Here is a 19,943-nt window from a genome sequence, read left to right as displayed (position 1 = left end):
AATTTTATTTTATACATTTTACTAATACAATTATTCATATAAATAGTATTCATATATATATATATAATAGTTGATATAATAATATGATATAGTGCAATCTTTTTTTATAAAAATAAAATTTATAAGTATAATATATTAACTTTATAAGTATATTTAATATTTAAAGTGTTTTTATATAGAAGAGATATCGTTAGAAACTTGACCGTCATTTGAAAAAATTAATAAATTATCGATTTATATATTGATTCATAGATCGGAAGTATTGAGTAGCTTTTCATAAAATTCTCTTATTAACAAATATTTATGATATATATAATTGTATAATATATCACGAAAAATATGAATGATTGAGAAGTTAATCAGTCTCTGAAAATCACATTCTCTGAAAATTTATTACATACGTAATAAATAGATAATACATAATACAATAATATTTTGTATTGATCAAATTTTTAATTTTTAAATCAATTAAATCAGTATTTATTAAAGAACTTGCATTATATAAAATATATATGTAATGAAATGTATTTATTTATTTCCTATATTTGAAATTAATTATTAGAAATGTACGCATGTTATTCAAGGAATCGAAACAATACGTATTTCTACATATTTTATAACAATTATAATCTAAACTATTAAATAATCTAAAGTTATCATCAGTCATGTTGAGTTATATATATATATATTATTGATTATATATATTATATTAATATCTTTTTTGACATATCTAATCGTGTAACATTACATATCCTACATAACCTAAAAATATTGTCAATTGGTATTAATCGAAATAATATTCTTTCATAGTAAACCAACTGAACATTTTCCTCATGTGACGATCTCTCCAAATTCCGTATCGACGACAGACAAATATCTATCTTCAGCATCGAGTGTCACAAGCCACGTGTACAACTCTGTCAAGACTACCAACACTACTCCTAAATTAAGCTCTTTAGATCAGGATAATCGAGTCACGGCGAAATATCCAACTGTAACAAGGAGTCATTTCATCCCAACCATGGCTCCTGTCAATGAAATCATTACGACAACACCTGCATCAGTGCCGACAACTTTCTCACATCATTCGACCAATTCTTACATTCACTTTACTTCACCATCTAGCGAAACTTTACCGAGTTTAAAAACAATTCAGACCACTGCAAGGCCATTGACCACCTTACACAACGAAAATATCATCTATCAGGACACTTTCGAAAGATCTACTATCATGCCGACCATCGAATCGCCTACCACGAGAAATCAAATACAGGAAAGCTTGACCACATTGTTGAGGAGAGAAGGATTGTTCGCAATGGCTAAGTATCTAAGGCAGTCGGGTCTGGATAACGTATTGAACGAAACTGGTGAGTATCTAAAGTACAAAATTAGATAGTATTTTTTTAATTTACTTTACTTTTTTTTAACTTTATTTTAAGATTTGTAAATTTGCATTAATCGGTAATGCAACATATGCATAATAAAGATTTTCTATTTTCTATTTTATGACGGTTGATGCGTACGGTCGTGTCATGAAATGTGAAAAAAAAAGAGTTTTTGACATATACGGCTTTTCTTTTGCATTCAGTATAATTAATATACACAATCTTTCTGAATTTCATTGCATTTTTCGCCGTTTTATAATTTTTTTTCATACTTGTCGAATATCAATTCATCGGAGAATTTTGATTTTTTTGCGATTTTTTTCTTAAATGTATTAAGAAATAGGATTACTAACAATAAAAGATCTCGAAATGTAAAACTTGTGAATCATAATTTATATATGACAGATTATACATGTATTCTTATATTTTTATATATCACAACATTAATTTGTCAGAAAACGTATTCAAACGTATAATCACAATTTGATACGATTTCTTATTATGACAAAGTTTTATTTTTCTCCTTTCCAATATCTAATTAATCATGCAATATTCATTAGAAAAATGTTCTCACGGATTGCTCGAATGTTTCGACATTATTGTCTCATCGCAAGAATAATGATGACTCACGTTTTCTCGTTATACGAATACTTCTTAAATTACAAAAGCTAGCTTAATTATATCTTACAATGTTACGTTAATTGATCTATATAACTTATCGTTTTGTTTGAATGTTCTTGAATCTATTTGTTATTTTACTAAGTTCAGTAATGATCGATTAGAATTTATTATTTAACTGAACGAAAATACGATTCAGAAAAATTTATGTTTTAAAATGTGATTTTTTTTTATTCAATAACGATATCCATTTTTATTTCAATGTAAAAAAAGCTCTAGAGTGCTATAATAATTTATATAATAATTTTAATTTTTTTATTATTTTAAATTCTTTTCTTTATTAAGTAATAATTTAATTTAAAAACAATTAAAAATATATATTAATTAAATAGTTTAATTATCAATACAATTTCTTATCGACAATTAATATTCTATTTACAAAAAACATCAATACGTTTTCATTTTATTAACATTGACAATATTAAATTATATGAATATGTTGTGTAACTAATAATCTAAACACTCGGACGAATCACTTTCAAAGCAATTAAAAGTGATTGTGAAAATAAGTAATAGAGAAACCAATGCGTCAGAGATCGTGCAACAATCAGATCCAATTATTGGCTCGTTAGTCAAACGAAAAAACCGTACACTTCCGTCAATTAAAAATCAAAGAAGCGTAACGATGTTCATACCCTTCATGTTGGGTGAGAAACAACCGGATGATAATTATTCTTGTGATTGAGAAAGATGTATTTACTTTCATGATACTTTACAAGAATATCATTCAATTGACGTTATTGTACAAATTATACAAATTTTGTAATATGCAATGAATTTAGGAATTTCAATAGTATCGGATAATCGAATATATATTAAATTATTGAATTATATTTATAATACAATAAAAATGAAAAAAATGAAATAAAAAATAAATAATATAATAATATAATTTGTTAAAAAATAAAAAACATAAATAATATAAATATGATAAGAATTTTAATGGTTGCCAAATAATATTTAAATATTGAAAATATGATTGGGATTATGTGATTGTAATTGATTCTAGTCTTTATTCATTGCATTTCTACGTGATCGAATTTATTTATCTTTGTTATCTTAATAGTATAAAATTTAAAATTGTGAAGAATTGAGCAATTTAAATCATCATATTTAAAAGAAATTAAAATAATCTTGAAATGTCGCGAAATATAATTTTTCTTCATATCATGAAAAAAACGAATTTATCTAAAAAATAATTCGAATCTCTCATGCATAAATTATTACACGAATTTGCATTTATGAATAAATATGATTCAATGTTATAAAACAAAAGATTAATTATGTTGTAACATTATAGGTCCATACACAATATTTGTTCCGACGGATAAAGCTTTTAGAACGCTCTTAGTACAACTTGGTGGCCCAGAAAAAGCGGAACAAAAATTCCGAGATAATCCACGACTTCTTAGTGGAGTATGTTACATTTGTTATTTTATAATATAACAAAAATTGCTCGTGATATTGAACTCTTAAGATGCATTTTTATATTAATTCAAAATTCCAATTTTATAATATTACATAACTTAATTTTATACATATAATTATATAGATTTAACGACTATTTAAAATATCATATTAATTCTTTTTTTTTATATTATAAATTTATTTTAAATTGAATAAATATATAAAAAATAATACAATATGAATAAACAAATTAACCATATTTGTGAAATTGATAATTTTCTTTAATTTACCTCATATTTAATTCAAATTTATTCATGTAAAATTATACATAATTTTAAAAATGTTATTTACTAAAAATAAAAATTATATTGCTGTGAACACAATAAAAATTTATAAAATCAATAAAAATAATAATTTATAAGTAATTATCAAAAGCAATTTTTGTTTATTATTAGAAATTACGAATAATAAAAAAATATTTTACTTTTACTCTCTTTATGTTCTATTTTACTATGTTAAGCAATTAAATTATATTGTTACAATTTAAATGATTAAATTGCAGCTTCTATTACACCACGTGATACCAGGAGCTTTTAGGATTGATTCCTTGCAAGATGAAATGACTGGTGTTAGCTTGGCTGGAACGCAATTAAGAGTGAATGAGTATGCAATGCACGATCACGAATGGAATGACATAAAGGTACATATCTCTTACATATCTTTTATTTTTAAGAAATCTTGCATATAATTCTAAGTTATGTTATCGTTCCAATTTCAAACTATGTAATGTTTACTACAATGATTTATTTCCATTTATCCTATGCATTTATGCATTAATGAGTTATAATCTGCATATTGCATCATCACTTTCCTCGATCGATCGTTTCACATTGATCTAGTTTATCGATCTTCTAGAAAACGATAAAAACATTTTATATATTATATTATATGTTAGTAACATTTGAAATAAGTATTTACTTAAAAATAAAAATAGTTTAAATACTTAAGAGTAAACGATTTTCTTTGATTTTTCTTAATTCTTATAATTAACATAAGAAAAAATGATTTTTTTAATAAGAACATTCTTAAGGAACATTTTTATTGATTATAATATTTTTATTTGATCCTCAGACGTGACGGAAATATTAATAATCGTAATTTTCAATTGCATAGGTTCTCTTCAAAATTTTTTCATAAAATTTTTTAATTAATTTTTTTTTCTGTTTTTATTAATCGAAATTAGTAATTTATAAAAAGATCATAAACAATATATTTTCAATAATTATCAAAAACATGTATTAAAATCATTGAAAATTCTTGATATATTAAAAGAACTAATCACAAATTAAGAAAAAAAATTCTTTTATTGTTAATTTTAAAATATAAATTTTTCAAAAAGCTGGGTTAATTTTATATTTTAATTAATATTAGAAATTAATTCTCAATATTTTAAAAGTAAACTTTCAAATAAATTATCAAATAAAATATCAAATAAATTAATCATTTATCAGTTTCTTTTTAATTTTTCTATTTAATTTTTAATAAAAAAAAATATATATATATAAATTTAATTAATTTTGATCTAAGAATAAAACAATATTATCTTTACTTTTATATTCATTTTTACAAACAGGTGACAACAATTAATGGTGCAAAAGTGGCCTCAAATAAACGAGATATCGAAATACCTCAAGGCATCGCCCATGCCGTAGATAGGGTAATGTTCCCACTTCCGGTTGGCGATTTGGTACAAACATTACAGGCTGATCGTGAAAGAAGATTCACCACTTTCTTAAAACTGCTTTACATATCAGGTCTTCAAGATACTTTATCAGGTAACTAAAAAAAAAAAAATGTTAAATCCAAATTAATACTTGCAAAAAAATCTTTTATTTTTTTCTAAACTTCTTAAAAAAAAAGATATTTATAAGATATTGTTTTAAACTTAATATTATTAATATTAATATTTATTAAAATAAATAGAGTAATTCATATAATATTTTTATATCAAGATAAAAAAAAATATATTAGAGTAATAATTTAAAAACACAAATTTAAAAAAAATTGTTTTAATAATAATATAGTTTATTATAATGTTATAAATTCTTTAATTTTTTTTAAGTTTTTTTAAAATTGTGCAATTAGATAGAAAAAAATCATTATGAAAAAAATAATATAAAACCAATATAATATAAGTAAAAAATAAAACAATGAATTGAATGTTTGAATTAATGAATATTATTAATGAGTTAATAAATTTATGTTTAAAATTTAACTCAAAAATTTAATTTAATTATGTTTAAAATAAATGTAAGAAAAAAATCTAATGAAGTTTTTAAAGAACTAATAAAAAAATAAATAATTTAATAGTTTCTTTTTTATAATAGATAAATAATCTGCATCAATTGCAATCATTCAGAAAAATATATAATTAAAAATAAATAATTTAAAAAATTAATATATTTGATACATTTTCATTTAGAAAGAAGTATCTTACACCAAATTAGATTTTTTTGAAATAAAAAAGAATATATATGATCTTAAAACATTTTTGTATCTAAAGATTCCATTATTTTATATCAGGGAATACCTTATACATGTATATATGTGTGATATTAAATCTTGTCAATATTTATTAACTTCTAACTAAATAATCTAATAATTAAAATGATATTTAAAATAATTAAAGATGAGTAATTATTAATAACAAGAAAATAATCTTTACAGGACCTAAAACTTTCACTGTTTTCGCTCCAACGGATTCTGCTTTCGAATCAACTTCGAAAGACGGAACACCAGTTTGGACAGAAGAAGATGGACCAGATGCTGCAAAAACAATCATTTCGAGACATATAATTCCATCGACTTTATATACAGCTGGAATGAGGTATTATCTACAAAAAGATACTCTTCGTCCGCAATCGCCTCTCCATATTCACAAAAATGGCGGTAAGTAAAAAAATATCGAATTTCATTCTTTTCGTTAATAGTAATGCAATTCATTGAAAAACCAATTTTTGAAAAAATCAAATTGAAAAAAATTTCTCGAGTATATAAATAAACACTAATAAATTAAACATAATAAATTCTTCTTATTTATATATAATATAATATTTATATTTTCATACATATATATTGTTAAGTAATAATTCTTCTTATTTTGTAATTAAATTTTTTTTTTTATCATAAAATGTTCGTAGGAATATAATATTTTATGACTGAGTTACTTTATCTGATTTTATCATTTGAGATAGTTCTTTTTATTTTTAATATTTACAAATATTTATTTTTAAATAAATTACATTGTATGTATTTATAAAATAATTTACATTAAATATACATAGAATAAAAATTTTATCAATGAAAAATTTTCTTATAAATATTAAAAATAAAAAAAATATATTTTTTTTTTAATTTAATTTTTTTTTAATTTTTGTTTCTGAAATCATACAAATTTTTTTATTACAATTAATTCACTTTATTTGCAATTACAATTAAATTTAAAATTTTGATATCATTTTATATCATTTTTGTTTGAATTCTTTAATTATTTTTAAATTAATTTTTTTAATACATATCATTATGAAATATTTCAAGAAAGAAATTTTATGATATAAAAAACATTAAACTATCTAAACTTTCCTATATTGTTTCAGGTCGAGTACGAATAAATGAAGCACATGTAATAACGCATAATATACCAGCAACAAATGGAGTTTTACACGCAATTGACAGTATATTATAATCGTGCAACAGCAATTAAATTTACTTTGAAAAATTATGCGTCTTATACAAAAATACATATTTCAATTACAAAATATGAAAATTATTTATATAATTATATCTTACTTTAAGTTAGTAATAGTAATAGTAGTTAAACAAAAATCATTACTTCTTTGTGATTTACTAAAAAAAAAGTAATAAGATCTCATATGAGATAATCTAATTTAAATTTAATTTACTAAAAAAAATATTAATCTAATATAAATGTTTTATTTTTAGAAATAAATAATATTGATAAATAAGATGAAATTCCACATTAAAAAAAAAAGAAAATTTTGAAATTTTTAGAAGAGATTATTACAGTAAATCGCAAAGAATTAAATACTTATTATAAAGTACATACATATGTATGTAGTTAATTTTTCTGTTAATTATTAGATATATACAAACCTTCAATTTTTAACAATTTAAGATTAATGCGATAAATTCTAATGATTACTATACTTCATTTAATAGTTCGAGTTATCTTAATATAACAAAACTATATGATCAAAATATAAAAGAAATAGAATCTTATTCACAATTCAGAGATTTATTCCAAAGAAAGAATAAATTCAATCTGAATAGCTTTTGAGATAGAGATATATATAACTCCCATTTTCATAAAAAAATAAATTATTTTATTCAATTTATGATATAAATTAATTCTGAAATTGAAAATTTACTTAATATTATCAATTTTTTAATTTTATCAATATTAGAAATCACAGAAATTTATTATGTTGATAGTTATATTTTTGATAATTTATTTTGATTCTTATTATAGATATATATAAATATAGTATAGAAAAAAAAGTATGGAAAAATTCTTTATAGTTTGGAAAAACCTTTTTATAATCTTTAAATACGTTAAAATATAATAATAATAAAAAAATAATAATAATAAAGAATTATATCTCATGTACTAAATATTTAAATTAAATTTTGTAAATAAAAATTTTTTTATGTTAAATACCATGGTATGAAAGTTTAAAATTGTTTAAAAATTATTTTGAAATATATTTTAAATATTTTTTTTTTTCAAAAAAATTGCAAATAATTGAAACTATTTATATGTAATTAATAATATGTAATTTCGAAAAAAAAAATAAATCTATAATTATTATATAAGTTAATAATGAGAATAAATCAACACGATTTGCCATAAATATTGCAAAATTACATAAATTTAAAAATAATATATAAATATATAAATAAGAAAATTTTAGAATTTATGTAATATAGATGTGTTGATTGTCTCGTGCTACCTGAGTTATAGACTCATATTCATGAGTCATATATATATAAATGTGAAAACTAATTACTTAATTGTATAGAAAGGTAATAAACTACAATTAGTACTATGATAGTATGTATTATTTTATAAATAAATGTACAGTATGTTTTTCATAATTTGTGTTCTAATCTTATTTTTATTATTCCATTAATTAATGATAGGTAAAAAAATAAAATAATAAAATATTATTTTATGTTTTACAATATTAATAAATTTACAACAAATTTTTTTAAACTTTTCCTTTTACTATTAATTTTAGTATTAATTTCAATATTAGTTTTGATGATATTGAATGATATCGAATATAATAATTTGTATGAATTTTCTTCAATTGCAATCATCAAACGTAATATATTTTTAATATCTATAAAGATGATTCATAAATAAAATGTATTTATATAAGACATTTCCACATTTATAAATATACATACATATATGTATAAATATAATATTTACATTATTAGATTAATAAAATTTAATAATAAATTAATCTTACATATTTATAATTCTATTTTATTTTTAATATAATTTAAATAGAAATAAAATTCTTCTTTTTTTTAATAATTTGCTTTATATTTTTTCATTTCTACCATTATATGATGAAAGTTTGTTAATTGTGTTCGAGCATTTGGTGGTAAAATTTTATGAAATCTATGATAATATTGTACTAGCTGTGTCATTGCACGTTGTACAAGTGCTGTACCAAGTACTAAACTAGGAAAAGATTTCAATACTTCATGATTAATTTCTTCTAATGCCCGTTTCCAATTATTCGTAAAAGATTGCACAAGAGCTAATGCTTTCCCCTCTTGTCTTTTTGATTCATCAGTTTGACCTTTCTCGATCATAGCTTCAGATTCTTTGACAAACTGTATTATACCTCCAAAATGTGGACTTAAAATTTCTTCTACATATTCTGAAGATCGTGCATTTAATTGATCACGAAAACTTTCTGCTTCTTTTGAATTATCTCGTGTTCTTTCCTAAAAATAAAAAATATAATTATATTGTTAATATATTATTAATAATATAATAATTATAATTATATTATAAAATTGATTTATTTTTAATATAGTATAATATATATTTACCATTAATACACCAAGAACTAAATCATAATTATTGATGAGGAAAACTAGTTGTTGAATTCTAGTAGAAAATGTAGCAGCCATTCTTAACAGAAAACATTGTACAGCTTCTCTTAACTCTGCTAATAATTGAGTGGCTCCTTCACAAGGAAATCCTTCAACTACACTAACCATTGCAGCACTAAATTCTGCATATCTTCTTGTAATCTATAAATAAATTTTGTAAGCTCTTATAAATAAGCTGCTTTCTAAAAATTTAAATTATATTTGTAATTTTAATATTATAAATTTACATAATGTGGTCCTGTTTCTTGAGTAAGTTTTAATGGATCACAATGTTTTATACTTTGAATATTCAATTGAAAAACATATTCAAATCTAAAAATTCAAAAAAGATATATTTAAATTTCCATTTAAAAATTATACTATACATATATTGATTGATGCTGATTTAAATATGTATTTATTTATTTATACCTAGGCCAAATTACTGATGTCATATTATCCCAATATTTATCTAAAGCAGGTACTGCTCTTTTATGGCAAGTCAATCGATATCGCATTACTAAATGTAAGCAGAGGAATAAAGCGATAGTATCATAGCAATCTTCCACAAAAGATTGTAAATTTTTCACCATTAGATTTAATGTTTTTCCCATTACCTTTTTAATTAAAAATATATAACTTTATATATTCATTCTCATTATATCATTAACATAACAGAGAAAAATATTATATTATTTCATTTTACCTGATTGAAAATATCCATTGCCTGCACACCACGTACTTTGAAAAATTCAGTTAAGAATAAATATTCTCTACAAGCATTATCTACAAGAGCATATTGTTCACTTCTGAACAAGGCTTCATAATGATACTATAAATAAAAATCAATAAAATTGATATATATTGATATATATTTATATATGATAAAATAATTGTAAAATAAAAATAATTTTAGAAAATGATTGAATTTACATTTATATATACATTTACATATATATTTACATATATAATTTTATTTTAAAAATAAAAAATATATTTTATAAATTTTTATATTTACTCTTATTTTAAATGCAGTATGAGGTACTATAATGGGTGCTTCCAATTGAGAAGTTAATACATCTCCTCTGTTACCTATAGAAAATACCGTACCTCTATGCTTTAATATGGTTTTATGAAAAATACTTCTCCCAGCAGTATCTTCAACTCCCATGAGATCATCTTTAGTAGCTCCTTCTTCAAACTATATAATTTAATAAATATTGTTCTTTTAATCATATTTTAAATTTTTTATCATTATATTTTACTAACCTGCAATTTCATTAGTCTTGAAGAATATGACTTAAAATATGAATAATATATTTTACTCATTGTGCTAATATATTCTCCACAAATTTCTTCTGCTACATTTCTTTCATTTGCTAAAATAAACTCAAAAAAAAATTTATACTTTAACATGTTATTTTGTGGCACTTGATAATTTGTCATTGGTTTTCTAAATTTATAAATTTGTTCTAAAAGATATGTTCTAATTTTTGCTAATGCTTTCACTTTCAGTTTCTCTAATATATCTTTTACATCTAAACATGATTTTGCTTCTTTAAAACTTTGTTCCTTTACAAAATTTATTTTATGATTTAATGTTTGCAGTTGTGTTAAAAATTCTTTTTCAGTTACTGGAGAGTCCATAATTCCCCTGCAATATTATAAATTATTATAAATTTTATTATATTATAATAAATTCTATATTTGAAAATATCAAGTTTTTATAAAAAATTATTTTTCAATTATTAATGCTTACGCAATAAGAGCTTCTGACACTGTCATATCTTCAATAAATTGACTAAGAGGTCCTCTAATTATTTGTCTATTAGACAATTGTTGACTCATTGCTACAGATTTACGTTGTAAATAAAGTATTTCTGAACTAATACTTCCTAAGTCTGATTGAAAACTCATCAACATAGATTCCATTTTCTGGAAAAAAGTATATCAAATTACATCTTCAAAATGCAAAATTCAATAAATTGTAATCAAACTTAATAAAGTAACAAATTTGCTAAGTATATTTCTAATTATATATTATTATTTTTCAAATTTTAAATAAAATTCAATTGTAAATTATAGATATTTATATTTTATATTCATTATATTATTAAAATCTAACCTCTAAAATATTATCGCATGCAGCAATTTGATTATGTAAACTCGCTATATTTTCACTTTCTTTTATATAATCTTGAATAGATTTATTTTCAACTTCCTTTAATTCTTTTTCAATCTGTCTAGAATATTGACGTAAATCTGTACCAGTCTTTAAAACTTCTTGAACAACGTCATCTCCAAGATCTTGTGGTAATTGCGACTCATTATCGTCAAAAATATCGATTTCACCAGACATTTTATAAATTTTTCCTTTATTTTTTCATCAATCTAATATTTATTTAATTTTACATATGTTAGTAAATAATAAGTGCCATTACTCAATATTCAAACCTTTTCTACTCTTAAACTATCACAAACAATCAGATAGTCAGATAATCCTCACTAGATTTATTAGAATCCAAAATAAAACCATAGATAAAATATAGGATAGAGTTGGCTACGAATATATCACTACAAATAAAATATAAAAAAAATATTATGGAATTTGGACATTGAAAATATCGAAAGTATCGATCACGCAAAATTAATTTTAAAAATTTATTAAAATTTATCGTATTAAGAGAACTTTTGACATTATAATTTAATTTATAAATTTTTATATTACAATATTATAATACATATTTGTATCGGAAGTAATAACTATCGCGAAGTTAAATGAAGATTATAAAAAATTATAATAAGATTATAATATAATATTATAATCCGCTTCAGCATCTATTATTATCCTTACAAATTTTTGAGAATAGGACTTCAAAGTTAGAGAAGTTACAAAGACAAAGAAGTTTATCTCATGCCAGATGAAATCAATTTTTCTAACTAAAACTTGATACTAATTCTTTTATGATCGATTTTTTTTTTTACTTCAATTGAATTTTCAAATATCAAATTCATAAAATTCAAATTTAATTTTAAATTACGGATTGTTAAATGATTATTATTATATCATATTATATAAATTATATCATATTATATATTATATTATATATATCATATGATATATATAATCTCTATATATGATAAAAAATAGTTTTTTTTTTCTCTTTATATTTATATTAATAAAATAATTTTATATTACATATTATAATCAATTTTGATTCTATTACAATTAAAAATCTTAATATATATATACATTTCATTTTTATTTAAAAAAATTAATAAATTTAATATTTTATGAGTTTTACAAAAATCTACATATTATTCATTGTATTCACATATTAAGATATAGTTGTCATTTTTCTTCTTTTTTTTGTTCTGTAAAATAAATTAAGAAAATTATAAACAATATATTATGCACATTATAAATATTTTATGAAAATAAAAAATTAATAAAAATTATAATTTTTACCTTTGAATTAAATGCTTATTCAGACTAAATATAAAATTGAATATTATAAGATAAAATATATAACATTATGTTATATTATGTATAACATTTTCAATAGGAGAATCTATAGAATCAGAAGAGCTAGTACGCTTTGATAAATCATCATTATTAAAAATAGATGCAGTAAATGTTATATCATCAGCTGTAGAAGATACAAATGTTGCATCAGATAATATAGTTGAATCAGTTTGTTTATTAATTGTTGTTGTATTATCAGCTCCAGAAGATACAAATGTTATATCAGATAATGCAGTTGAATTTGCAATTTGCTTTAATATTGTTTCATCATTCATAGACATATCTTCTTGCGCACACTTAACATGTAAAAAACATAATAGAAATATATAAGATAATATTAAAAATATTCTGTATCTATGCATCATTACTTACATCATCTTGTGTTGTTTCAAGAATTTTTGTGGTTTCTCTAAATCTTTTAAGAATTTTTTCATGTGGTGACGTTGCTACAAACTGACGAGGATAAGAAAAGTTTTTTCTAGCAGGTGTTAATCCTAAAAATAAAATTTATAAAATAAGGAATAATTTGAATATATTTTTTCTTTTTTTTAAATAATAATAATAAAATAATAATAAACCTGTTGAAATATCGCGTTGTACATCTTTATCAAAAAATTTGTTGATTTCATTATCTGTCATTTGTAATTGTTCCACAAAGTTATTATTCTGTACACACGAATCCATTATTTGATTTTCTAATTTTATAGATATCTCTTGAGAAATATCAGAAATTTTAATTCTTTTATCTCTCACAAATTCTGCATGATTTTTATTTGCATCTGAAATTATTTTGTACGCATCCTAAAAATATAACATTCTATTTATTAATATTTAATATTTCATTAAATCAAATTTAAATAAAACTTTATATAAATTTACATCAATTAACGAAAAAGCTATATTCTTATCTATATCCATTTTCAGTTGTGTTTCCTTAACATTGCATTCCATAATATTCTTGTGTTGCTTCAATACATTATAACTTTCATTTACATTTGATTTTAATTCATTTATTAAATCTTTTCCTTGTATTGTAATTCTATTTGCAATTTCTTCATTCTATTTAATAAAATAAAATAAAATAAAAATACAAAATTGAACTTATTAATTTATTTCATATTAAAAGCAATAAAAAGATTCAACTTCTTTATTAAAATAAAAATTATAACTTGAATATGATATTACCTTTTTTGTTTCAACAATAATGTTACTTTCAATTTTCTCTATATCATTTTGTATATGATCTTTCAAATCATTCATCATTTTCGTATTTTTATTAGAATTAGTTGTTGCTTGGTCACCAATTTCATTACAAATTTTACTAACATAATCACAATCATTAATTGCAGTACAGTAATACTTTTCCTGACTTTTATTTAAATTATTGAATTGCGAAAATACATTTTTCAGCATCTATAAATATAAATTAATATAATCAATTTATTATATTATATAATATAATATAATATAAAAATCAAAATAAGATAATAGTATAAATTATATTTTTTATACTTTTATAAATGATTGTTGTTTCTGACTGAATTCTTGCTTTTTACGAAGTATTTCTATATTTTCCATAATATTTTTAATATTTTTGTTTATATGATTATAACTTTTTAATTCTTCTGTACAAACTGAATCTATCATTTCTTTTAAGGAAATTGAAGTTTGTTTTAATTTTTCAGATATATTATTTCTTATAATTTGTAAGTTTTTAGCTATTTCATTTTCTATCATTTTGTCAATGTCTTGAGCCAATTTTAGAGAAATTATATTCATTAATTCATGTTCAGATTCAAGTGTGTTTGCCGCATTTTTCATTTCATTTTGTATCCAATTTTGATAATTTGAATACTAAAATAAAAAAGAAAAAAATATATAGATATAAAAAGATACATATATAATAAATTTTTATAAATTTTTATAATTAAGGATAAAAAAAGATAAATAAAATAATAATAAATAAAATATAAGATACATTACTTACAGATTCATCTATATTTTTTTTTAAATTATTAGTATCAGATTGATTTGGAATATTTGTTCCTATGTCAATATTCTCATATTTAATAGAAGTTTCTATAAATAAAAACACATACACAAAAAATAAAAACAAAAATAAAAATTAATAAAGAAAATGAATTTCTATAAAAAAGTTTTATTACCAAGATCATTTCTCATTGATGTGAAAAGCTCCTTCAATTTTTCACCATATGTAGATACATCTTTTTTAATATTTTGTAAGCAATCAGAAACATTATTTTTTAAACCTTCACCAAGGATTTCAAATTTTCGTTCCATTTCGCTAAAAAGAAAACCAATCAAAAATTTATTGAAACATGGATATAAGATATAAATTATTTTTTCTATGATAAGTCTTTTTACATTTTTAAAAATAGAATAAGATTATTTGCAAAATTAATTTCAAGATTTTCGCGAAATTCGAATAATAGCAAACTCTATTTGATATATATACATATATATTTGTGTTTATGATATAATATTTTTGTTTATGAATAATATTTTATTTATTATATGAGGTGATGTTCGTATACTTAATTTAGTTAGTTATTAGTTTTATCATAACTAGCATCAAATTTTCAGGATTAGATTTTATGAATAGATTATATATATTTGAATGCAAATTTTTCAAATGAATATTAAATTCATTTAAATAAATACGAAAATCCTATTCTGTATCAAAAAATTATATATTAAAAAATATAAATATGATATTCAAACCTTTTCCGTTCAATTTTATCATGTAATCTATAAGAATCTGTTATTGCAGTATCTACAACGCTTACTAAAGTTTGAGCTTGATTTAATAAAGATTGTTCTGTATTCATATATTTTTCTGTTAAATATTTTTGTTCATCTCGTTCTTGTATTGTTAATTTTAATCGATTATATGTTGACTGTAAAGCATCAGTAGCATTATTTAATTTAGTTTTAATTTCATCCAATTCTTTCATTTGAGCAATATTTTGTGATTCAAGTTCATTAAATATTTTCTAAAAAGAAAAAATAAATAATAAAATCGAATGAAATGAATAATAAAATTTCATTTGTTATAAAATAATTTGCAATAAAAATGTAATACCTCTTTATCTTGCATAGTTTTTTCAAGTGCTTTTATATGATTAATTTTTTCTTCTATTTCTTTATTCTGTTGTGAAATTAATGTTTGCATTTCTTTAAAATTATCATCTGCAAGATAAACACCATTTCTTTCGCGTGTAGCTAATAAATCTCTTCGTAACTTTTCTATTTCTTCTGTATATTGTTTTAAAAATTCTCGTTTTGAAAGTTTTTGATTTATTTCTGGTCGATTAGTAATATTTTTCGCACGATGTGCATAATCTAGAGTTGATAATGTTTCCTCAAGATTAATATTAGCAGGAGATACAGTTGCAATAATTGATGTTTTTGTACGACCACCTAATGATTCTTGTAACAATCTTGTAAGTTTAGATTCTCTGAATAATATAATATATAAAATATACAATTATCAATAATATATATTTATTAATTTTATAAAAAAAATAGAATATTTATTTTTATTACCGATAAGGTATATGTGGTGCTCTTTCAACAAGAGCTGTAATAACTCTACCAAGAGTTAATAAAGATTGGTTAATATTACCAGCTTCTCTTGCTCTTTTATCAACAGAGCCAGATCTTCCTACATTTTCACTTCCTGCCAGATCAACCAAATTTAGTTTTCCTGTTTTCAAGATTTCTTCACCATCTATAGTGCTTTCTTTCATATGTACAGTAATTGAAAATATTGTATGAGATCGACTAAAATCAAAAATTTCATTTGTTAAAATCATTAAACTACTTCAAATTAAAATTGTATATATAGTATATACAATTGTATAATATAATATTTATAAATATACAATATCTTAAATACTTAATAAAATATGAAAGATACGAGAAAAAATTAAATAAAACAAATTAGATATGTATCAATTAAAAAGTATTGTTTCTCAAATGACATTTACAACTTAAAATATAAGACAAAATATAAAGAATATAAAAATATACAAAGATATACACTATTAATATATGAATTATTTTGTCAATATAAGATATATTTGAGCATAAAGAAAATTTTTTTTATTTTTTCTCGCATCTCCTAGCATTTATCAACATGTTAAATACTGAGCATTTATATTTAGATACAAATTTATAAATATTTCTTATACTTAAAAACTAACTTCAATAATAAATAATAACCTAGATTGAGTATTCATAAATGTTGCAGCTGTTTGTCTTTTGTCTGATCCCTTCTTAAGAATTTTATAAACTTCACTTGTATTGTGTATTGTTACTTCTTCTAATCCATGTACAATTACTGCACCTTTCTTTGATGCATCTTCATATAGTCTAGTTAATTGATATTATATTAGATTTGTTTAAAATTTAGATAAATAAAAAAAATTAATAAAATAATGTCATTTTATATATAATATATATTTAAAAAATATATATTATTTACCTTAATTTAGATGCATCATGGTTATTTGATAGAAGATCAAATATATCTTCATTATAGAGTTCAAGAAAACTAACTCTAACTGTATATTCTTGTGTTTCCAATGCTTGCAACTTATCAAATAAGTGACTTAAAGAACGTGGTATCATACCAGCAGATGAATCCTATAATTATTTTGTTTCAAATCTGAATATTATGCATATAATATAATATATAATATATATCTTACATTCTAATAATATATTATAATTCTAGTAATATTCTAATTCAAATATTCTAATAATATATTATATTTTTATTTTAAAACTTACTGAAATAATTAATTATTTCAAAATATTCTATTTTTTATAAATATTATAATAAATTTTTTTAATGTTTTAAGTTTTCAAAAATTTTAAAATAAAGCAATTCGTAATATTTAGTAAATATTTTTCTTCCATTATCTGTTTTTTAATAATTTTTAGAATGATTTGATAAAAATATAAATATTCAAAATTTAGTAATTTTAAAAATTTTATTTATATGTAAATATACAAATGAGATATAATTATTGACACTATTTAAAATATAAAATAAAAATTGTCAGAACATATTATATTTTAAAAATGATAGAGATAATAATAATAATAAAATGATAGACAATAATAATAATAAAAATAATAATAATATAATAGCTATTTTGAAATCATAATAATTCATTAATTATAATATTAATCATAATATTAATATTATAAATTCCATTTTCAAAAATATATATTTAAAAATATTCATATATAATTTACTATCGAATATTTTTAAAAATATTATATATCATATAATATGTTTCTTCATTATTTCATTAAAATTATTATTTTATTATATTTAAGAAATTGTTAATATTAATTCTTCCTTATAAATTACTTTATAATAAAAAATATCTTACACTATGCCAATATAAACTTGGTTCCTTGTTAATTCCTTCCATTGTGAATGTTTTTCCTGTACCAGTTTGACCATATGCAAATACTGTACAATTATATCCAGCCAAAACTTGTTCCAATAATGGATTAACAACAACATTATATACATTGATCTATTATTTAAAAAATATGTAATAAATTATATTTTATTTATATATGTTCATTAAATATAAAATATACCTGTTTTGCAGAAGATCCAAATACACTATTAAATTTAAATTTTTTAGAAATTTTATCATATGGACGTTCATGAACTATTATTTCTTTGTCATTAGGAATTTCTAATATATTTGTACATTTATCATTTTTCTCAGAATTATTTATAGGCCTTTAAAAAAAATTAGAATTATTATAAAAAATGAACTTATATTTTATTAAATATATATTATTTCAATGGCATATATCATATATATCAAATATTAATATTAATGATTTAATGTCAACTTTATAATTTTTAAACATATGAAATATACATTTTCGTAATTTATATATTCTACTAATATTTTATTACATAACATATATTAACTCATTAATATAAATTAAATTTATATACATATACAAAAATTTAAATTTTATGTAATTATTATATATATAATAATAATTATCTAGCAAGTATCATTATTATTTATTAAAATAATTTTTTTATTTTTTTTACCTTTTAATAGCTAATTTCTTGAAATAAAAATGAAATTCACTCACCTAACACGAACAAATACTTGTATCTGTTGACATAATTCCTTCTTTCCACTTCGTGTATCATTCATCTTTGTTATTGTTATTATTATTATTATTATTATTATTATTATTATTATTATTATTATTATTATTATTATTAAAATTATTATTCAGAGATTATATCGATTTTTAACAAACAAAACTTTTATAAATTATGTTGCATGCATTATTCACTTATTTTTTGAAAACAATAGAACATAAGTCGTTACAATTTAAACATCGAAAAATTTGAAGTTTGTAATGCTTTATATAACCACTAGGTGCGCTGTTTGATAAATATGGCTAGTACTTATGTTTTAAAATGAATTTTTACTTATTTAAGGTGGATTTTCTATTGTTTTATTATTTATTGATTTTATATATGATTTTCTGTTTATTATTATATATGCGCATCAAAACGAAGAATATATGACTATAATAAAAATAAATGTAAATAATAAAACATGAAACTTTCCGTTCAACAAATTCAATTATATATTATATTATTATTAATTTGACGGCAAAAATTAATAAATAACTAATAATAATAATAACTTACACATCTATTTTGCTACATA

The 19,943-nt window shown here is 20.6% G+C and overlaps 3 protein-coding genes across 4 annotated transcripts in view; 1 reads left to right on the top strand and 2 right to left on the bottom strand.

Annotated features, from left to right (window-relative positions):
- LOC100872864 (uncharacterized) overlaps nucleotides 1-8,645 on the top strand; it is a 36,700-nt gene extending 28,055 nt beyond the window's left edge. Inside the window, exons 3-8 of the mRNA XM_086912528.1 lie at nucleotides 811-1,367; nucleotides 3,364-3,479; nucleotides 4,033-4,170; nucleotides 5,104-5,305; nucleotides 6,198-6,419; nucleotides 7,127-8,645. Of these exons, the coding sequence (XP_086768654.1) occupies nucleotides 811-1,367; nucleotides 3,364-3,479; nucleotides 4,033-4,170; nucleotides 5,104-5,305; nucleotides 6,198-6,419; nucleotides 7,127-7,215 (1,324 nt within the window). The 3' untranslated portion in view covers nucleotides 7,216-8,645. The remainder of the gene's footprint in view (nucleotides 1-810; nucleotides 1,368-3,363; nucleotides 3,480-4,032; nucleotides 4,171-5,103; nucleotides 5,306-6,197; nucleotides 6,420-7,126) is intronic.
- On the bottom strand, nucleotides 8,592-12,617 carry Vps52 (vacuolar protein sorting 52). Of its 2 annotated transcripts, none has more exons than XM_086912529.1 (9): nucleotides 11,788-12,617; nucleotides 11,422-11,597; nucleotides 10,932-11,316; nucleotides 10,681-10,863; nucleotides 10,369-10,494; nucleotides 10,095-10,279; nucleotides 9,911-9,995; nucleotides 9,621-9,824; nucleotides 8,592-9,512 (listed from the first exon to the last, which is right to left on the bottom strand). In XM_086912529.1, exons 1-9 carry the CDS (start codon nucleotides 12,019-12,021, stop codon nucleotides 9,087-9,089), a joined length of 2,004 nt encoding a protein of 667 aa, XP_086768655.1. In that variant the 5' UTR covers nucleotides 12,022-12,617; the 3' UTR covers nucleotides 8,592-9,086. The 2 variants fall into 2 exon arrangements, with proteins under 2 accessions (XP_086768655.1, XP_086768656.1); XM_086912530.1 differs by having other exon boundaries at nucleotides 11,931-12,184.
- Nucleotides 12,618-12,906: 289 nt separating this feature from the next.
- Nucleotides 12,907-19,534, bottom strand: LOC100872982 (kinesin-like protein Klp61F). Its single transcript, XM_031919591.2, has 17 exons — nucleotides 19,351-19,534; nucleotides 18,832-18,979; nucleotides 18,615-18,764; nucleotides 17,696-17,856; nucleotides 17,434-17,583; nucleotides 16,756-16,992; nucleotides 16,292-16,667; nucleotides 15,931-16,202; nucleotides 15,354-15,493; nucleotides 15,176-15,267; nucleotides 14,701-15,042; nucleotides 14,374-14,601; nucleotides 14,068-14,247; nucleotides 13,767-13,989; nucleotides 13,561-13,682; nucleotides 13,132-13,484; nucleotides 12,907-13,037 (listed from the first exon to the last, which is right to left on the bottom strand). Exons 1-16 carry the CDS (start codon nucleotides 19,413-19,415, stop codon nucleotides 13,197-13,199), a joined length of 3,174 nt encoding a protein of 1,057 aa, XP_031775451.2. The 5' UTR covers nucleotides 19,416-19,534; the 3' UTR covers nucleotides 12,907-13,037; nucleotides 13,132-13,196.
- Between the last annotated feature and the right edge of the window lie 409 nt (nucleotides 19,535-19,943).

The sequence above is a fragment of the Apis florea genome, unplaced genomic scaffold (genome assembly GCF_048593485.1).
Source record: "Apis florea isolate Af1SG1 unplaced genomic scaffold, ASM4859348v1 contig_3391_pilon, whole genome shotgun sequence".
Taxonomy (NCBI): domain Eukaryota; kingdom Metazoa; phylum Arthropoda; class Insecta; order Hymenoptera; family Apidae; genus Apis; species Apis florea.
The sequence above is the reverse complement of the archived record's forward strand: the minus strand, read 5'-3'. Positions and strand labels throughout refer to the sequence as shown.